The sequence below is a fragment of the Heteronotia binoei genome, chromosome 4 (genome assembly GCF_032191835.1).
Source record: "Heteronotia binoei isolate CCM8104 ecotype False Entrance Well chromosome 4, APGP_CSIRO_Hbin_v1, whole genome shotgun sequence".
NCBI classification, from domain to species: Eukaryota; Metazoa; Chordata; class Lepidosauria; order Squamata; family Gekkonidae; genus Heteronotia; species Heteronotia binoei.
The window spans coordinates 148,112,239-148,133,566 of record NC_083226.1 but is presented as its reverse complement, the minus strand read 5'-3'; the positions used below and the strand labels follow the sequence as shown (position 1 = coordinate 148,133,566).

Below are 21,328 nucleotides of genomic sequence, written 5' to 3'. Positions count from 1 at the left end.
TTTTCCATGCTTAGGGACATTTCAAAAAGCAGCATTCTCAATCAGGGGACACTGCCTATGTGCATACTCTTCCTATGTATGTAGAATATGCTCCCAGCTGGCAATCATACATAGGCAAGAGGTGGGACCAGAATGTTCATGTCTGCTTCATTTCAAGGTGCATAACATCACTGCTAGAGGACTCCTTACAAAGTACCATCCTAAGCAAAGCAAATGGGACAAAGTCAAGTGTGCAGTATTACAGTTTCAATCCTGTTTTAATCCCACTGCCTTGTCACTGGTCCTTTCTACATAAACACATGGAACAGAGGTCCATCAGTGGCTATTAGCCACAATGTATTGTTGGAACTCTGTCTGAGGCAGTGATGCTCTGTATTCTTGGTGCTTGGGGGGGCACAGTGGGAGGGCTTCTAGTGTCCTGGCCCACTGATGGCCCTCCTGATGGTTTTTTTTGGCCACTGTGTAACACAGAGTGTTGGACTGCATGGGCCATTGGCCTGATCCAACATGGCTTCTCTTATGTTCTTACACAGTGTAGAAAACTTCATTTAGAAATGGTAGCTTATTCCAAGTTCTATAACATGAAATCATGTTGTGGAGTGGGCACAGCATTTCCATTTTTATACCAACAAAAGTCAGCATAGCCGAACCTGTATCTTATCGTATTTACTTTACAGTGACTGACAAGATGATGAGACTGAAAACCCATGAAAGCTACTGCTGACTTCCCCAGATTTCTAATATTGGAACTTTCAACAGATATTGATCTTAACTCAATATAAATAAACATGACAAAGAACACCCCCTTGTCAAAAATCACATTTTTCAGTTGCAACAGTGGCATGCTATACCCAATACTGATTGCGTTTCAGAGTTGGGTTGGTTGTTCGACAGTGCTGGATCATTTCTGGCTCAAGTCTGGACCAACTGCTTTGTAGAGGACATTGTGGAGCTGGATCAGCTGGAACAGGATGAAGCTGTTCTTGTCTGATAGCCACGAATGGGACAGTAACTGTGTTGCCAGATGCTTTTAACAGGGGTGTCACTGTGACACTAGGAACAGTTAAGCTCCTTTCTGGGCAAAAATGTGGGCTACTGAGAACTGTTGGTGGCTTGTCTGCAATGAGAGGTTTTGCCTTTTGTGGCTTATGGCACATGAGGAAGATGCAAACAGCAATGGCAGTCACAATGAATAAAACAGCAGCTGATATTAGTGGTATTATGATGAACAGTCGGTTATTGTTGCTATCTTGAGGCTGAACTAAGGTGCTTTTTGAATTTGCTTTTATCGTGGGCTCAGCCCATGCAGATTTGCCATGTGCAGCTTCTGCCTGAAGTGAGGCATCTCTATCCTTCTGATGCCCCCAACGATTTTGGTTGTGCCACAGAGTCTGCGCTGTATGTCCTGGGGTTTCGGTGTATTTATCATACTTTGTAAAAAGCAAAGGTTCGTTCTTTGCAATGCTGTAACTCTTTAAAATGTTTGCACTAGTCACAAAGGTCACTTCTGGTGTAAATGTCTGTACCAGTAAAGGATCATGTGGCACAATGACATAATGAAAGTGACCAGCCGCAGGCTGGACATCATCTGCCTGGAGTATAAATGTGAAGGAGTCATTTAATATATCAACACCTGTCAAGTTGGCATCTGCTTCCAGAAATATAACTCCACTCTCAATGTCTCTCTGTGTGAACGTGAACAGCTCTTTGCTTTTGACAGTGGTTAATGGCTCCCTGACCATTCTGCTGTGAGCTGGAGGTACAGTCACTTCAAATCTAGGATTGCTGTTTGTTAAAACTGCTAGCTGGGTAGCATCCACATCACTCGGTTTTAGCTTGTAAGCTATCTTATTTGGAATGCTCAGGCCAAGTCTCATTTGTACTAGAGGCTTTACTGTAAGGTTCAGAACCTGTCCTGTTAGATTACTATCTGAGGTAAATGCTGTGAATTCCAGTGCATCTCTAGATGCAGTGAAATCTGTCATTCTGTACAACAGTCTTCCTGCATATAAATCTGCTTGCCAGAACTTAGTTACCTGTTCATTGCTAATCAGTAATTCCCCATAACTGAATGGCTGTGTTACTTCAAAGCCAACATCTGTGTTTTTTCCATTGGTTGTAGCTGAAAGGTATGCATTTGTAATAGCAACAGTATTCTGTCCTTGTGGAAGTACCACCTCAGATAGGTTGACCAGGGTGACAGATGTGGGCGTTACTTCAAGAGAAAAGAGTTTGTACAAGGAATGATGTTTTCCATCTGTCACACTGAAGTAGAAAACCCCAGAGGAAGAACTTCCATCTTGTATGAACCAAACTCTGCCAGCATCAACATCAGCTTGTGTGAAATCAGTGATGGAGTCATTGAAATTAGTCCACCATGCTAGGTAGCCATTGTGGGGTTGGCTGATAATGTTGTATTTGATCTCTTCTGGAGTGTTATCTAAGTCTTCAACTTTCAGGTTTTCTGGTCCCAGAACTGCTGTATCTCCTTGTAAAATATTTAAATACAGCTTTTTGGTCTTCAGCTCTGGAGGCTGATCATTCACTGGAACAACAGTGATATTAAATGTCTCTTCCAAAAAATCATTTTTAGGTTTTGTTGCAGATTTACTCTTCTGATTTAGCCACATGGCAAAATTAAATTGATCAGTGAGAGATTCAGAGTCATCATGGACATAGGTGATTCCAAATTTGTTAATAATGTATTGGGAGAAGTTGGGCTTCTCTCTAGTAATGTTTCTTTCTCCCACAACTATTCTGCCATGCTGTGGCAATGATGTGACTTGGTACCATACTTCGTATGCAGAACGTTGTGCCTCAGGTAATTTAAACAACAGGTTTGATCCATCCAGGTTTGTTCTGTCAATTAAAACTTTGCCTCCCTCCTGGACAACAATACCTGCCAATAACGGAAAACAATTTACTTCAAAACTTTGTCATTGGCAATAATAAGAATACTTACCATTGATATTGTGATTTCAGTGTTCCAAGATGGCGGCATGCAACTGGCAAAGTAAACAAAGCAGAGATCCAGCATGGTGTATCACATGGAATGACTTGGACCAAAGAAACCTGGGATCTAATCCCTGCTAAAATTTAGGTGCTGGACATCATCACTGGATTTAAGGAAAAGAAAGGACTATTTATTTATTTATGACACATCTATGCTCCTTTTCTTTCTAAAGGGCACAAAGCAGCTGACAGAAAAATACAAAAATACAATTTTCCAAATAATTCAGTTAATCAACAACAACAACAAACCATTAAACAAATTGATCCTGAGCTGGTCTCCAGAGATAAGGCTGCCTAACACAGGCCCCAGACCCTGTCCAGGACTTAAGTACCTGCAAGGAGTGGAAGACAAACATAGTCCAGACACCTCTTCCTCGCCCCACCTCCCTGAACCATAATTTTATGGGGATATACACTGCCTGAACTCTTTCAGGAACATGTGGGATACAAATATGATTAAAACTTGTACAATATTTTTACCTGTGTTTGCAAGCAGTTGACTGCTATGACCATATCCTTTAAGTTCATAAGAAATATTAATATGGAACATCTGGGGACCCAAGACTGCTGGTGGGGAAGAGACTGTAAAAGTGAAATGATCTTGTGCATTCCATCCAATGTTCTCCTTCCTGGTATGTTCATAGATGATCAAACGTTCATCTACCTGCCCAGAGAACAAAATGGAACAGTGCAACAAAGCAGGCACGGCAAAAAAATTAGAATGAAACACATTTTCTGTTAAATCTTTAGCCTACAGAAAAAGAATTACTTCACATATGGAATCTGGCCATACCTTGGGGTTAAAACCTATAATCCTGTGCAAATACTATGGGAACTCTGCAAACCGCAACATCTTAATTCTGTGTTATCCAAGAGATTTAGCCTTCATTTTGGCTGACAAATGCACAGACTTACAAGAGATGAGCGCTTGGAGACTCTGGAGATTTAATCAAAGGGTGCTTTCAGAAGTGATTTAAATAAATCTATACACAGTCATGTTTGGCATACTATGTACAATTCTGCTTGCCTCATCTCAAAGACAGCATCAGGATTTGAAAGACCATCTGCAAACCAAATCCTGGTTTCACAAAGTAACTACACTTAAAATAGATCTGTCTGCACATTATGTCTTAGCTGGGCGAGTTTCTGTAACTTTACTGTCTTCTGTAACTTAAGTGTGTGCTCTGCTATCTTCCTTAGATCTAGTAGCTATTTTCAACAGTCCAGCCTACTCTTTATGTTATATTTGGAATGCTACATGATATTATTCCTGGTTAGTTTCCTTCCATATTGATCAAACACAAAACCATAATAACTTTTCTTTCATAGTATGGTCATCCTTCAATAAGCTCATAAAAATAATGGAAACTAGGACATAAGTGTGTAATAAAGGACTGTTACCAACATCCATCATAAGACAAACACTTACCATAGATTGCGTAAAACTGGAAATATTCTGGGTGCTGTTATCAGAAAGTACTCTGATGAGTTTACCAAGCTTTGGAGAAACTGTCACTGTAAAAATTATAGTTCTGTTTTCTGCTCCAGTCACATCATTGGTGATGGCTTTCAGATAGTGGGATGTAATTTGTTTCCTAGATCCTGAATGCAAATAGCAGGGTGCATTATTTATTTATTATTTATTTTATTTGCACAATTTACACCCTGCCTTTCTGCCTTCACTTAAGTATTCACTGATGGGGCATTCAGGATTATATTGATGCTTTCCTCTGTAAAAAAGCTTTACATGCAAAGGAAGTTGGTATGCCAGACACAAAAGCTGTAGCTTAGCCTCATCCCTGATGTACTAGCTTTCCATATACAAGATATTTGCAGAACATTAAAAGTATGATTTTCTAACAGTATAGACCAGAAATGACTTTACTACAGCCTATTTTCACATGTTTGAATAAATCTTTTAGTACTATTCAAATACTTTCTTTGCTAGCAGAGGCCTACCACGTTGAGGTTTATGGGAAGATATCAACAAGACAGTTATTAAATATTGTACCTTTTATATTGCCACTAAGGTCGGTATATTAACAGTATGATCCTAACAAAGTAACTCGGTCCAGCACTGTGAAATTAATCATAGTCTGAAAATGGGATGGATGAAATCAAAGTCACAGAACTGACTAATGCACTGCTTCCAGCAAAATATAAATACAATTAACAACATTGTGTTTCACCAGTAATAAGATGTGTGGTAAAGGGGTAATAATAAAAATAAATAAAGAAGTAAAACATTTTTGTAGTTATGTCATGTGCTCAACAGATGGTCTTTATGTAATGGGCCAAAAAGCCAAACTGGGAACCTATCCAAACTTACAAAAAAGTCAGCAAGACCAAAGAAAATAGAATAATTTCTTAACTGTTTAATCTTTGATAAGTATGAAAAAAGAAAACTCAAATCATCCAGTATTGTCCCCAAACACTTATATGAATCTTCAGTCAGTATTCTTAAATGATGGATGGGTACCTTTATCAGATAAATCTCATAATTATCACAGGGGGATTTTTGTAGAAAAGGCCCAGCAGGAACTTATCTGCATATTAGGCCACACCCCTGATGACACCATTGTTTTGCAAAGGCTTTTTTGGTATAAAAAGCCCAGCAGGAACTCATTTGGATATTAGGCCACACAACCTGACAGCAAGCCAGCTGAGAACTGCGTTCCTGTGTATTCCTGCTCAAAGAAAGCCCTCAATATCAGAAGCTAAGCAGGATTAGCCCTGATTAGTACGTGGATGGGAGACCCCACCTCTGCTCATCTCTTGCACTGAAAACCCTACAGGTCTGCCATAATCAGCTGCCATAATCCAGCACCAATGGGAATGTGGAACAACTAAATGACTAGTTCAGAACACCTAAACTTGGATCACTTTATTTCAACCTAACCTATTTCAGTGGGTTTTTGAAAGGACAATGGGGGCATCATATATAGTAACCTGAGGCTACAGGAAACGCAACATAAAATATAACAATGGATAAATAAAATTTAGGCTATACTGGGTAATTAGAGAAAGAAATGTAATGCTTTCCACATATTGACTTGGAACCAGGGTGGATAAAAATCGGTGATTTAAAAATAATAATAAAAAAATCATTTTTATATTTAAATTGAATTTTTAAAATTTAAATGGGATTTTTTAATTTAAATTGGATTTTTAAAAATAAAATGCTTTTTGAGGAAAATATATCATCACCCAAAGGTTATTCCATCCTGAAATAAAAATTAGTTTTTAATTCTGAAGCATAAGGCTGTATATTCATGTAATGTTCAAATTTTTTGGTAATAAATTCTACTAATCCATTCACAACGTCATGCTCTTCCAGAGGTTTTTGTAAGATTACTGGGCAGTTTCTCTGTTGACTAGATATTATCACAGAACACAGATGCTTGGTTTTGCAGTTCTCAAAATTGTAATTTGTGTCTGCAGATCATATGCCTCTTCTACACAGCAAAAATGTTATAAAATGAACAGTTGAGAAAAAGACCTTAATTTCATTGTTCTACAAACCTATGTACACAGAATCAACCCCTTAAGTGCTAAATTTCAAAAAGTTCAATGAATAGAAAAAGATTGCTTGGAATGGAATATATCTGCACAAGAAGAAACTTAAGTGTGAGGAGGGAGGGGCAAGCAGTAAAAATGAAAGTGAAATGTTTTGAGCAGAATACTCCACAAAACTGGCTCTTTTGTGTGTATAAGCTGAGGTTTATCACATTATTCTTTCCCTGGAGGAGAAAACCTATAATGGCAGCAGGATGTAAAAGAGACCCAGTTTGGGAATATTTTAAAGAAGCTCCTCTACCTATTGGTAAGGCAGGCATGCGTGCAAAATGGTGGCCTGAATGAGGCAACATCATGAGAAGTGCTTAGGCTTCCCAACCACCCCGCTTTGGCGGGAGACTTCTGATTTTGCAGCTTCATCCCCCGGTCTCCATAAATCGGGAAGCGGGGGGGGGGGTGGAGGGGGGGGAGAACATACCTGTAGGGTATTGAGCTCCTGAGCAGTTTGTAAAACGGCTGCCCCTTTAAGGCTGGGCAGGAAGGAGGAAACAGGAAGGGCTTCGGAGAACGGCCCCTCCCTTTCTTTGCTTTCGTTTTCAAAGCAAGAGTGGAAGAAGATCTGGTAAGTATTTGTGTGTGTGAGAGAGGGAGGGGGGGATTCCCTGGTATGGAGGCCCTCCCCCCCTTTAGAAAGCGTGTGTGGGGGGGGAGGGAAATGTCTACTAGGCACTCTATTATTCCCTATGGAGAACAATTCCCATAGGGAATAATAAGGAATTGATCCGTGGGTATTGGGGGCTCTGGGGGGGCTATTTTTTGAGGTAGAGGCACCAAATTTTTAGTATAGCATCTAGTGCCTCTCCCCAAAATACCCCCCAAGTTTCAAAACGATTGGACCAGAGGGTCCAATTCTATGAGCCCCAAAAGATGGTGCCCCTATCCTTAATTATTTCCTATGGAAGAAAGGCATTTAAAAAGGTGAGCTGTCCCTTTAAATGTGATGGCCAGAACTCCCTTGGAGTTCAATTATGCTTGTCACATCCTTGTTCCTGGTTCCACCCCCAATGTCTCCTGGCTCCACCCCCAAAGTCTCCTGGCTCCGCCCCCAAAGTCCCCAGATTTTTCTTTAATTGGACTTGGCAACCCTAGAAGTGCTATGATGAAGATGACAACAGAAACATGTTTGAACAGGCAGGATCTTCAGGTTGGTAAACATTTTTATTTAATCATATTTCTTAAAGAGTGCCTTGAATTGCCATGTTTGAGTAAAAATTATATTTCTTATTATTACTGCATGTTACTTTCATTTTGATACAGTTATGAAGAAAAGCAAATATTCCTTTTTGGGCAGTGCTGCATGGCAATGAATACAATAAGCAGAAATTGTATAAATAATAAACAGCATTGATTTTTGTTTGTTTGTTTGTTTAGGGGAATTCATCATCAACACTAAGGATTCGGGAAACTATCCACCTTCAAGATCACTATCCTCCTGTTCTACAGTTTCAGAGTTATCTATCCAGGATAGTGTTTCAGTTGCACCATATACATCATCATCAGACACCCGCAGTATATCACCTAAAAGAAAGAAAAAACCCTTCCTTCCTGGAACCACCATAGATGAGTTTTTGATAAAAACCAGCAGATTAGAAAAAGAGTTAATTGACGAAAAAATTACCCAGCCTCCTAGCCAAAGACTTCAGTGTTCCAGAAATACAGACTAACATTGTTGATATTGCTAAATACTTCAGTAACAATCATTTTGCTGCAGTAGCTCTGAAAAAAATGGGTGGAACCAAGCTAACACTCCCACAAGATGTTTATGTAACAAACTCTTCTTTCTGTCTGACTGAGAACTCACACTTCATTAATATGGTTCAATCACTGAGACCAGGATACAGTCCACCCAGCAGAGCAGATGTTGCAAGGAAACTACTGGATAAAATGTATGATAGGGAAATGGAGCAATGTGCAACAGCTCTGGAGGGTAAAATTGTTAACCTAAGTCTTGATGGGTGGAGTAATGTCCACAGTGATCCAGTTGTATGTGCTTGTATAACAACAGAAGAGGGGAAAGTCTTCCTCGCACGAACAGTTGATACGTCAGGAAATGCACACACAGCAGAATACTTATAAGAAGTGGCAGCAAAAGCTATAATAACGTGTGAACAAAAATTCAAATGTCTAGTACGCAGTCTGGTCACAGACAGTGCTGCAAATGTATCCAAGATGAGAAGAAATTTAGAAGAACAGGAAGGGAATACAAAGTTAATAACATATGGTTGCAGTGCTCATCTGCTGCACCTCCTAGCCAAAGACTTCAGTGTTCCAGAAATAAAGACTAACATTGTTGATATTGCTAAATATTTCAGTAACAATCATTTTGCTGCAGCAGCTCTGAAAAGAATGAGTGGAACCAAGCTAACACTCCCACAAGATGTTAGATGGAACTCTGTGGTGGACTGTTTTGAGCAGTATATCAAGAACTGGCCTATTCTGATGACAATTTGTGAACAAAATCAAGATAAAATAGATGGCACTGTCACAGCCAAAATCCTCAATGCTGGGCTTAAGAGAAATGTTGAACATATGCTGAGCATCCTGAAACCCATTTCTAAAGCTTTAAACAAAATACAGAAAAATAGCTATTTTATTGCTGATGCTGTTGAAATTTGGAAGGAACTGAATGCACACTTAAAAACAGAGCTACACACTGACAGAATTAAATTACAAGCATTAAAAAACCGAATGAGACAAGCACTGTCTCCAGCTCATTTTCTGGCAAATATTGTCAATATCCAGTACCAGGATCAAAACTTAAGTGCTGAGGAAGAGGAGGTAGCTATGACATGGGTATCCAGCAATCATTCATCCGTAATGCCAACTTTAATAAACTTCATAGTTAAGGGGGAACCATTCAAGAAATATACGTTTGCTGAAGATGTTTTAAAGAAAATCACACCAGTGAACTGATGGAAGTCACTTAAGCACTTGGATTTAGAGACTATTCAAATAATGATTTCACTTTTAACAGCAGTAGCTTCTTCTGCTGGCGTAGAAAGAATATTCTCTTCCTTTGGACTCATTCATTCTAAACTGAGAAATCGTTTGGGACCCGATAAAGCAGGAAAGCTTGTTTTTCTTTTCCAGATTATGAACAAAGACGAAGATGAAAATGACGAGTGAGCTAAAGAGGGCAGTAAAGTTTTTCATGTGTAGGCTGGGCTAACAGTTTAAGTTTTTTAAAATATATATATATTGTTTATCCACATCAGTTAACAAACGCAGATGTTCAAGCAAACATATTCTATAATGTTATTGTTTTAGTTGAATAAAACCATTTTAATTATTATTATTATTAAGGTAATGACTATTTTTCTCCTTCCAATAAAGTACAGCAGAAAATCCACCTCACAATAATTTCATAATTACCTATCTATAATGTGTTTCTAATAGTATTAAAATCATTATTTTTTATAACTGTAAAACTAATATGAACAGCTGTTATTCTAAAAATGAAATCTTCATCTAATTATGAATATTAAGGTTATACCAGCAAAAATAAGTATGTAGAAAACTATTATTTAAATCAAGTCTTACTGACTAGTGTTTTAAATCGTGATATAAATCAATTTGATTTAAATCAAATCCACCCTGCGTGGAACCCACCTATGATATGACATGATAGAGGTTTACAAGATTATGCATGGGATGGAGAAGGTAGAGAAAGAAGTACTTTTCTCCCTTTCTCACAATACAAGAACTCGTGGGCATTCAATGAAATTGCTGAGCAGTCGGGTTAGAATGGATAAAAGGACATACTTTTTACCCAAAGGGTGATTAACATGTGGAATTCACTGCCACAGGAGGTGGTGGCGGCTACAGGCATAGCCAGCTAAAAGAGGGGGTTAGATAAAAATATGGAGCAGAGGTCCATCAGTGGCTATTAGCCACAGTGTGTATATATTTATTGGCCACTGTGTGATACAGAGTGTTGGACTAGATGGGCCGTTGGCCTGATCCAACATGGCTTCTCTTATGTTTTTATGATTTTCTCAAATGGGAAAGTTCTTTCAGTGGGACCATGTCCTGACTTCTCCCTCCTGCAGCAGCCTGAAATGCCACCTCTCCGCCATTGCTGCTCCTGGAAGATGGGGTACCTGCAAGAATAGACAAGGGTTGCCAAGTCCAATTCAAGAAATATCTGAGGACTTCGGGGGTTGAGCCAGGAGACATCAGGTGTGGAGCCAGGAGCAACGTTGTGACAAGCATAATTGAACTCCAAAGGGACTTCTGCCCATCACATTTAAAGGGACCACACACCTTTTAAATACCTTCCCTCCATTGGAAATAATGAAGGATAGGAGCACCTTCTTTGGGGGCTCATAGAACTGGACCCCTTGGTCCAATCCTTTTGAAATTTGGAGAGTGATTTGAGGAGAGGTATTGGATGCTATGCTGCAAATTTGGTGCTTCTACCTCAAAACCACCACCACCCGGAGCCTCAGATACCTACAGATCACTTCTCCATTATACCCTATGGGAATTGGTTTCCATAGGGAATAATGTATTCCCTCCACCTCGCCGCTTTCTGATGACCCAGAAGTGGGGGGAAGGTCTCCAAACCGGGGATCCCCTGCCTCCACCTGGGGATTGTGCAATCTCATCATAGCTACAATTGCTCAATTTTGATTTCAAAACTGCCACTTCCTCTCAGGCAAGGCCAGAAAGATCAATGTCAGGGCAGACTCTAGTGAGTCATGGGTACAGTCTGTAGTCTGTTGGCTTTAAAACCCCAAATATGCTAACATGACAGAAAACAGATTCGCTGGTCAAAGCAATAAAAATACTATCTAGATGGCAGCCTTAATCACAATAGGCCCAAAATCTTAGAAGCTGCAGTTCTGGATGATCTAAGAGTCATCCCCTCCCCATGACTTTAACAGAGGCATGAGAAGTGGAAATTCGACAGGATTTTTTAGGCACGTAGATGGAAATGAAGCTCCTCCTCCTCAATTTCTGCCAATCGCACAGCTATTAAAAATAAAGGAACCTTGCCATACAGAGACAGCAATACTAAGCAGAACTGCTGAAAGCCAGACAAAGATTACTCGGTGAAGTTGGTCTAGTCCAATAACACTCACTCAGTGGCTCACAAACAGCCACATTTACCATTCTTGTTGGTGGAAAGTGGCAACAAGTTTCAAAGCAGGAGACATTCAGAGGTATGCCTCATGATCCTGGACTTCTTTGGTGGTCTCCCAATACTGGCCAGGGCCAACCCTGCTTAGCTCCCAAGATCTGATGAAATCGGGCTAGCCTGGACTGTCCAAGTCAGGGCAGTTGCTATCAACCAAAACAGCCACACTGACTTTCATCCCTGCCATGAGGCTTGAACCTCAGGAAGACTTGCAGATTACCTGTTCCTCCAGTGGTGGCTGTTTCAAGCTGAGAATAATAATAATAATGTTTTATTTATATCCCGCCCTCCCCGCCGAGGCAGGCTCAGGGCGGCTAACAACATATCAATACAATAAATTATACAATAGGTATTAAAAACAGCATTTAACCTTAAAACATTCCAGTTTAAAATTAAACATTAAATATTTCTGGTGCTATTCCATCAGTAGATATGATGGCGGATCTCACTTAAGGCGAATCCATCAATCGTTCAGTGAGGCAAAGGCCATCCTAAAAAGGATGGTCTTGCAGGCCCTGCGGAACTGTTCGAGGCTCCGCAGGGCCCGCACTTCTTCTGGGAGCTGGTTCCATAGGTGTGGGACTGCAATAGAGAAGGCTCGTATACGGGTGTTCTGTAGTTTTGCCTCCTTTGGCCCAGGACCTTGCCTGCTTTCCTGAAATGTGGGTCAGGTGCCACATTGGGAAACAGTGCTCCGAAGTTGCATGTCAGAGAGCCACATGTGGCTTCCAAAACACTGAATAGATCTCATTGGTCTAGTCATTCTCTTGCAGGGTTGCCATAAGGATAAAATAGAGATGGAGATAATCACTGTGTGGCTGCCATGAACTCCTTGAAGGAACAGCAGGATAAAAAATAGACACAAAGGATGAATTAAAATCAGCTTTAAAGAATATACCCTCAGATGCTTCTTATGAACCGTAGTACAAACCTGCATTCCTAGCAAGGTGACCTGACTACATGTGTGACTTGCACAATCAGGGTCAATGACTCAGCAGAATTATTTTATGTAGACCCATGATAATAAGTAAACATGATTAGGTTGAGAAATCATCACATTTGTTTCAGTATTTAAGAACAGGATTTCCCTTTGCAAACAGACAAAAAAAAATAAACACAATCAAGCAGAAAGGGGGGAGGGATTAAGAAAACTAAGAAGGCCCAAGAAATCCAGGGCAATCTAAGGTGAATTGTGTAGCCTAAGCTGTTTTTAATTTATATAAGCAATTTTCTAACTCAAAGAAGGAAAGAAAGCTCAGCAGCTATTGCAGTCTTGGCAGAGCGTAATTTAAGATGCTGAGAGAAATAGTATTCTTTTAATGTGGGAGAACTGGCAGAAACAAAGGAATGACTCTGCCTTCAAAAATGCATCAGGCATCATTTGCCTGTAATTGTCTTTGGTTAACTATAAAAATTCCTAACAAAAGCTTGAGCCTGAAGCTATCTTGCACACTGTGGAGACAGCGGTTTAGGCTGAAAATCCTTGCAAGTGCACTGTAATTGGATCACATTTATTCAAAGGAAATCAAAAGCCTCGAACTTGGTTTCTTTTGTTTCACTGTGAGAGGAATCTGCATTCTAAGATACAAACTCTGCAAACAGAATGCAGATATAAAAACCAAACCATACTGGTGACGACTGTTTGGCTGAGTAGTGTGTCATGCAATCCCTTCAGCCCCAGGACAGATGAGGACTGGGCCACTAGGGAAGCTGCCTTTGCGTCCTATTGGCCCAACCCACCAGGTCCTCCATTTTCCCTCAGTGGCTGTTGCTAGGCAACCACAGTATTCCAAGCTTGGTTCTGTCAATAAAAGGTGGAGGGAGGAGACCCTTTCCAGGTCTATTTTGGCTTCTGAGAACTCATTGGGGCATGTCCTGACTAGGGTTGCCAGCTCCAGGAGATTCCTGGAGATTTTGTGGTGAAGTCTAAGGAAGCCACAGTTTGGGGAAGAGTGAGGCCTCAGTTGAATATAATGCCATAGAGTCCACCCTCCAAAGCAGTTATTTTCTCTGGCAAAGAGAGATCTGTTGTCAGGAGTTCAGTTGTGATACCAAGAGATCTTCAGGCTCCACCTGGAGGTTGGTTACCCTAGGCCTGGCAGCACCCTCTGGGTGACTTGATGCCATCTGATTGCCATGACTTAACCAGGTATGGCTGCTTGCTCCTGTTCAACAGCAGCCCCCCTATGACACCCAGTGTGGTGTAGCAGTTACTGTTTCAGAGCAGGGTATATCAGACCCACGTTCTTGCTGTGGAAGCTGACTGGGTAATTTTGGACCCGTTACAGACTTCAGCCTAACCTACTTTACAGGGTTGTTGTGCAGATCAAAAGGGGGAGAGGAGAATGATGTAAGCTGTTTGGGCCCCACTGTAGAGAAAGACTGTCCTTTTCTTAAGCAGAGGCTGCGGGGAGGAGATGGAAAACTGATCAATTCCACTACAGAAAACAGCTGCCTTGAAGTGCAGACTCTATAGTATATCATAACACAACCATGCCAGGCCAAAAAAGACAGATCATATCACAAGTGCACACTGATGCTAAAAGCTGCAATGCTGAATACGACAGGAAAAGAAGAAGAAGAACTGCAGATTTATACCCCGCCCTTCTCTCTGAATCAGAGACTAGAGCGGCTTACAATCTCCTTTATCTTCCTCCCCCACAACAGACACCCTGTGAGGTGGGTGGGGGTGAGAGGGTCCTTCCAAGGATAACCTCTACTAGAGCTATGGCTGACCCAAGGCCATTCCAGCAGATGCAAGTGGAGGAGAGGGAAATTAAACCCGGTTCTCCCAGATAAGAGTCCACACACTTAACCACTACACCAAACTGGCTCTCCTGTATCAAAAGGTGGCAACAATGCACTGAAGACAAAAGGAATGCTGAGCTTCAGTGTCTGTGTGATCATTGTCATGGTATGACACCACAGCAAACTGACATTGAGTGCCCAAGGCCCAGAGCCTCTTTCTAGAACTTATTGTATTTATTCTCACAACAGGCCTTATTCCCAGTACATTCTAATACATTAAGCAAATCTGCATTTGATGTATGTTGATCTGACATTGCGCCTGTGTTTGCTTACAAAATCCAGGACCTGTAATTAGGAAAGACCACCTTCTCAATGGCACTGAACAAACTTGGCACACAAGGATCTCAGGCAGAAGGGCTGGGAAAGACCTGGAACTAATACCCTGGATGTTTGTTGCCTTTCATGGATAAACACCACTGGGTTGGGTTGCCTACAGGCCAAAGAGTTGCTTTGAACAGTTGAGCTGTTATGTGAATGAACTGATGGAATTACGGCAGCAAAGCAGCATTTCTTTGCCTCTTTCACTGCTGCTGCATAGGTCTTCTAATTAGCCCTATTGTCCACTCTGTGCTATTTGGTTCAAAATTTCTGCCAAAGTTGTTCTAGGTGTCTTTCAGCTCTCTTCAAGACACTCAGCTCAATAGTAAACTAAGGCATTGGATTCCACCTACAGAATGCGAATGGACAAGTGGCGACCATGTCAATAAGCTCCCGGGAGCTTATCATTCCATGCTCTCTCTGTGATCTCAGCAATGCCATTTGTTGGGATCTGAAAATCCTCTAGGGCTTTCAGGAAATCAGTCAGATCCATTAGTCTCCATCAGAAGACCAATTTGATCAGCCCTCTTGCAGAGTGTCGGTGCCACATTCCTCTGAATCTTTAAACAGGCAGTGGTTGGATCATGATATATGCTGAATCGAACCCAAACCTCAACATGTCCTAAGCAATCAATTTCTTTGGGAGTAAGTCAATGTTTCCATTAACAATGTAAACTGCTTTGGATATATATTAATGAGAGAACAAGAAAATAAATAAGCTCTACTGTGGTGAAAAATTATGGTGGAATACTCAACACTGAAACATTAAACAACATACATCACGAACTTCAATGAATGAAAACTTTTCAGAGTTACTTCTCTAACGCTGGTAGACTTCCTACTCCACAATTTTTTAAATTGAATTTCCTGGATAAAAATGAAATATAAAGTCCTACCTGGAAAGACTTCCAGCCCATTGTTATTTTGTAGGTATATTATGAGTGCCTGTGCTGTGATACTAAAAATCTGTCGAGGTGCAAAGTTCAAACCATCCGTCACCTGAAAACTGAAGCCTCCAGACAAGGCTCCTAAAAGGATAAGAGCAATAAATTTTCATGAAAATATTACTCCACTAAAAGGTTTGACAGTGCAAGTTAGGAAGTGGTGGCCGTTTTATAAAGTAAATGTTGTCCATTTGAAACTACGGAAGAGCTTCAATATAGACCGTGGAAGTGAATCTTGCTTAGAGTGGATTTTTAAAAGACGGACTCAGATTCCATTTTCCCTACTTTATGGTGACAGTTTCCAACACTGTGGGAGCAGACCAAGCAAATGCCATGTATTGCAATGGGGCTTATAACAGTAATGTGCCCAACGGACAACAGTCTGTATCATGATACTCATGGGTGATCTGCATAGGCAGTGCTATACAATGCAGCTTTATTGGGGGTATGGCAAATGAAACAAAAAAGTCTTCTCATGGCAGATAGATAGAGAGATAGATGATAGATAGATGATAGATAGATGATAGATTGATGATGGATGGATGGATGGATGGATAGAGAGATATCTATCTATCTATCTATCTATCTATCTATCTATCTATCTATCTATCTATCTATCTATCTATCTATCTATCTAAATACTGCAGAAGTCAGAATCAAAAATTATTTTAAAAGACCTTACCCAGTAGCATTTTTCTTACGTTTGATTATTGCAGCTATGAATTTTGCCACTGAGAGGGTGACATGATAATTTGTATCTGATAGTAGCCATGGCATCTGGACTCGCACAATTAGTAACTCAGTATTTTTAAGTTAAGAGGTAACTAAATTAGCCCTCAACTTGTTAACTATATGGCACTCTACAGTTGAATCTCCCTGGGGAGGGAGTTCCAAAGTTTTATCTGTTATTGTTTTGAGAAGTCAAAATAGAGATTTTAAAGCAGAAGTCAGTACACATAACAAGAAGTGAATATGACTGGATTCTGCATGACTCTAGTTGCATCTAGGCACTCTTAGAGGTTCAGAGAATATGGAGAGAAACAGTCTGTTCTTTTAACAGAAACTTAATGGGATGTTACATACCAGGCAGTGTGTTTTACCTCCATGCCATGAAAAGCTTCAAATGCCCACTTCCACTCATTAAGCCTCAGTTAAAGGGAGGACAGAACATTTTTTGCCAGGTCTGCTGGCAACCCCAGCAGACAGGAAAAGCCATTTCCAGCCTTTGTTCCTTACCATGGAACTGAACCTCAGCAAGTCAGACTATTTGTTCCAATTCTGCATTACGTTTATTTCCTTTTTTTCCCCTAATAGTATTTCATAACTGAGCCAACTGGCCAACAGTATGAGTGCATGCAAGCCCAAGAAGCATATAGATTCTGTGGAGGCATATGTCTGGGAAGTTAAATCTTTTGAATGGAAAAACATGCATTTGGGCATGGGACTCAAGTCAGTGCAGCCTAGCCAATATGCTAAAAACACATAGAAGGCCATAACTATCATCCCATTTTGTCTTTCATTAAAGTAGTCTGAACAGTAGGGTCTGACAACCTATCCTCCTAGAAGGGTTTCTTGATGTCCTGGGTGACAGGACATATGGCTGACACCGATGATATCTAGAACTTGGGCACCCAATGAAATTGATGGCAGTAGATGCTGGACAGCCAGAAGGAAGTACTTCCTTACACAGCATGGAATGAAGTAGCCGTGGAATTCTGTGATGGTCACTAGCTGAGGGCAAAACAGGATTTCTTTTTTTAATGAGTCAGCTGAGCAAAGCATCCATTTAAAACTCTGTGGGGCTAAATTTGACTCAGGACTATGGTGTGCGAGGGGAGGAGCTCTTGCCTCCCCGCTGCTTCCTGGAGACAAAGTGGACGGTGGGGGGAGGAGTGGGGCCATTTCAGGAAGGGAAAACAGCACAGGAGGAAGGCAGGAGCCCTTCTTATCTCCATGCTGTGCTCCCAAGATGCATTGGGCCCCTGCAGCATTAAAATTGATGTTCCCCCCAGCTGTTGAATGGCTACAGAATGCAGCAGCACGACTGCTGACTGAACTGCCTGTAAGGGCAGGCAGTCAGCCATTGCTGTGCAGTCTGCACTGGCTACCAATTGAGTACTGGATCCCTTTCAAGGTTCTAGTATTTTTTAAAGCCTTATGCAGCCTGGGACCTACATACCTACAGGACCGTCTCTCCCCATATGAGCCCCGGAGGCCACTACGATCAGCCAACCAACATCTTCTGACTATCCCTGGCCCAAAGGACATCCAGCTTGCCTCAACCAGGCCCTGGCCCCAACCTGGTGGAATCAGCTCCCCAAGGAGATTTGGGCCCTACTGGATCTACTACCATTCCGGAGGCCCAGAAAAAGGAACTGTTCTGCCAGGCTGTTGGCTGAGGCAGGTGGGTGTCCTCACACCATCTAATCGGCCTCCCTGCATCCTGTATCTCAATCTGTGAATGATGTCTATACCACTGACGCTGCCTTATTTCATTTTTATTTAATGGTTTTGTTTAATTTTTAACTGTTTTATTGTGTAATTTTAACTGTTTTATTATGTTGTAATCCACCCTGAGCCCATCTTGGGAAAGGGGCGACTATAAATTCACAAAAATAAATACAGGGAAAGGAATTCTGGTCTGTGCTAATTTAAAAAGTCTTGTGTGGTTTGGCCATTTTAAAAGGGATTAGACAACTTTCTTGGAAGACAGATCCATCAGTAGCTACCAACCAAGATAACTACAGGAAGCTCTGATGTTCAGAAGAAGTAAACTTCTCAGTTGCAGGTTGCTGGTGGGTGGAAGAACCAGGGAGAGGCTTTGGACACTCACCGTTGGAAACAGGATGCTGGACTAGACCTAGTAAAACTCGATGTCCTCAGCTATAACACCAGATTCTTAATAGAATTAAAAACCCTCATATCATCCTCGTATGAGCATTTCACTTACGTACCACTATGGACAAATATTAACTGCCCTTCTTCAATGTGAGCTTGGGTAAAATTGAGGATACTTTTGTTTGGAGAAGACTTGAGAGCTAAATGACCATTATTCAGAGGTGAAACAGAGTATATCAGTTCTGCAGGAGAGGAATCTTGATCTTCTGCACAGAGATCATTCACCGTTATTTCAGTGACTGAGCCCACCCAGACCTTAAGAGAGGAGAAATAAAAAATATTAGACAAAAAGGTCCTGGTTATCAGAAGCACTTATATATATTCAGGGCTGAAATGGACTGATGAAGCACATGAGGTTTGGCATTTAATATAATCCACACTAGAGTTACAACCTTCTAACTCCACTGAAGTCAGTGGGCTTAGACCAATGTAACCCTGTTTAGGACTGTTAGAATTAGACTGTGATCACACATGCTAAATAATGCACTTTCAATACACTTTCAGTGCACTTTACAACTGGATTTTACTGTGTGAACTTGCAAAATCCAGTTGGAAAGTGCACTGAAAGTGGATTGAAAGTGCATTATCTAGTGTGTGTGATCACAGCCTTAGAGTTTCAGACATCAAAACACAAGAATCGGTATTTGAAGGAACAAGACAAGAAAGTGCATAACCTGGGAGCATTTGAATGGCTGCAAAGAGATTTTACATTATGCACTCTGGGAGCACTTAAATAGCTACTAGTCCTAGTACTGACAGTGGTTTCATTGGATAGCCGACTGATCTATGACTGAAAGAAGCACAGCAATAAATGGATCAATTCTAATGCACTGCACTTTGCAGACTAAGTCATAAGAAAGAAGCCATGCTTTAAAGGCTTGGAAGAATTCCAAAACCAGTAAAACTTCAGAGGTTTCAACTTGATTCAGAAGACAGTTTAAAAAAAACAATGGTCAAGAATGCCTCAGAGTTTTACTGCAACTCTGAATACTCTGGCTTTCCATCCCTTGTACTCCTTTTAAATCCCAATTCACTGCACTTTCTATAAACTTTACAGCAAGGATGTCCAACTTCTGAATTCTCATGGACCGTTGTCTTCTTCAGACAGTCATGGGGGAGCTAGGAGAGTATTTCTGTCTCTCTGCAAGAACTCCTGGGGGAAGAAAGTGGATAGAGGGAGCTTCTTCTCCCTTTCTGATAATACTAGAAGTCAGGGGTGCCCAATAAAATCATTGGAAAATAGGTTCAGGACAAGCAAAAGGAAAAAAACTTTACTTAATGAATAATTAAACTGTGGAATTCACTGCCAGTGGAGGTAAGTGATGACTTTGAGTACAGAGAGCTTTGAAAGCAGACTAGACAGATTTATGGAGGAAAGATCATCAATGCCCTACTAGCCTTGGTGAGTGAAGGCAGCCTCCATCTACAGAGGCAGCAAAACATGGAACACCAGTGCTGGGAGGTGGCAGCAGAGGAGTGCTTTGGCCTCTACGCCCTGCTGGTTTGGCCCTCCAGGCAGCAGCTTGGCCTCTGTGTGAAACAGTACTCTAGACTAGATTGGACCAATCTAGTCTGATCTAGCAGGCTCCTCTTATGTTCTCTTGCAGGGTGGTTTAAGATCTAAAATACGGTTTAGGACCATCATACCTAAATGGTCTGGAACTGCCACTCCTATTATGATCCCTTCTCCTGCCCGCCCCCCACAATGTCTTTGTTCTACTGCATATGGACTTTTGGTAGTGCCTGGACCTTGATTTGCCTATTTGAGTGCAACAAGGGCAAAGGCCTTTTCAATTGTGGTTCTAACCTGGTAGAATACTTTGTCTGAGACTCGTGCCCTGCAAGATTTGTCCACATTCCACAGGGCATGTAAGAATTATTCCATCAGGCATTCCACTAACATAATTTTGGTGGACTCTACCATCAGTGCTGTTAAATTTTTATGCCCAGAGCATTAATTTGCTGTGTTTTTAATTGGATTTTATTTATTTATTTATTTATGAAATTATGGTTTTACTATTGCTATTGTCCCTGTACTGTTATGTTATTAGCTACCCTGAGCACCATTCTGATAAATAGTTGACACTGTCAAACAGAAAGAGCAGGACAACTATGCACTTGGGCATAGTCAGGATGTTACATACAACCCTTCCCCAAAAAACATTACATTAGAGCAGGGGGGGGCCAAACTGTGGCTCTTGCACACATATTGTGTGGCTTTCGAAGCCCCCACCACCCAATCGGCTGGCCTGGAGAAGGCATTTGTCTCTTTAAATCAGTTCTCCAAGACAAGCCAGCAAGTGTCTTGGAGAATGCATTTAAAGCTAAAGTTGCTTTCTTTCCAGCTTTCCCTCCCTCATCTATTTTCCTGCCTGCCTGCCTGTCTTGCAGCTCTCAAACATCTGACATTTATTCTATGTAAAGGTAAAGGTAGTTCCCTGTGAAAGCACCAGTCGTTTCCGAGTCTGCACCCTCTTTACTGACACCGTGGAAAAAGAAAAATTGGATACCACCTCAAAAGCGCATGTGCAGAAAGCCAAGGCCAATCCATTACTATCACAAAGGGATTTCAGAGGAGTACTCACTTCAGAGTACGCAGGGGCTTTGACTGGAGTAACTTTGCTAAGCAGAG

The 21,328-nt window shown here is 41.1% G+C and overlaps 1 protein-coding gene across 1 annotated transcript in view; it reads right to left on the bottom strand.

The window, feature by feature from the left end:
• Positions 1-651: 651 nt before the first annotated feature.
• LOC132569678 (chondroitin sulfate proteoglycan 4-like) overlaps positions 652-21,328 on the bottom strand; it is a 48,955-nt gene continuing 28,278 nt past the window's right edge. Inside the window, exons 6-10 of the mRNA XM_060235990.1 lie at positions 18,753-18,951; positions 15,751-15,882; positions 4,442-4,614; positions 3,493-3,676; positions 652-2,899 (exon numbers count right to left, since the gene is read on the bottom strand). Coding sequence (XP_060091973.1) covers positions 846-2,899; positions 3,493-3,676; positions 4,442-4,614; positions 15,751-15,882; positions 18,753-18,951 — 2,742 coding nt within the window. The 3' untranslated portion in view covers positions 652-845. The remainder of the gene's footprint in view (positions 2,900-3,492; positions 3,677-4,441; positions 4,615-15,750; positions 15,883-18,752; positions 18,952-21,328) is intronic.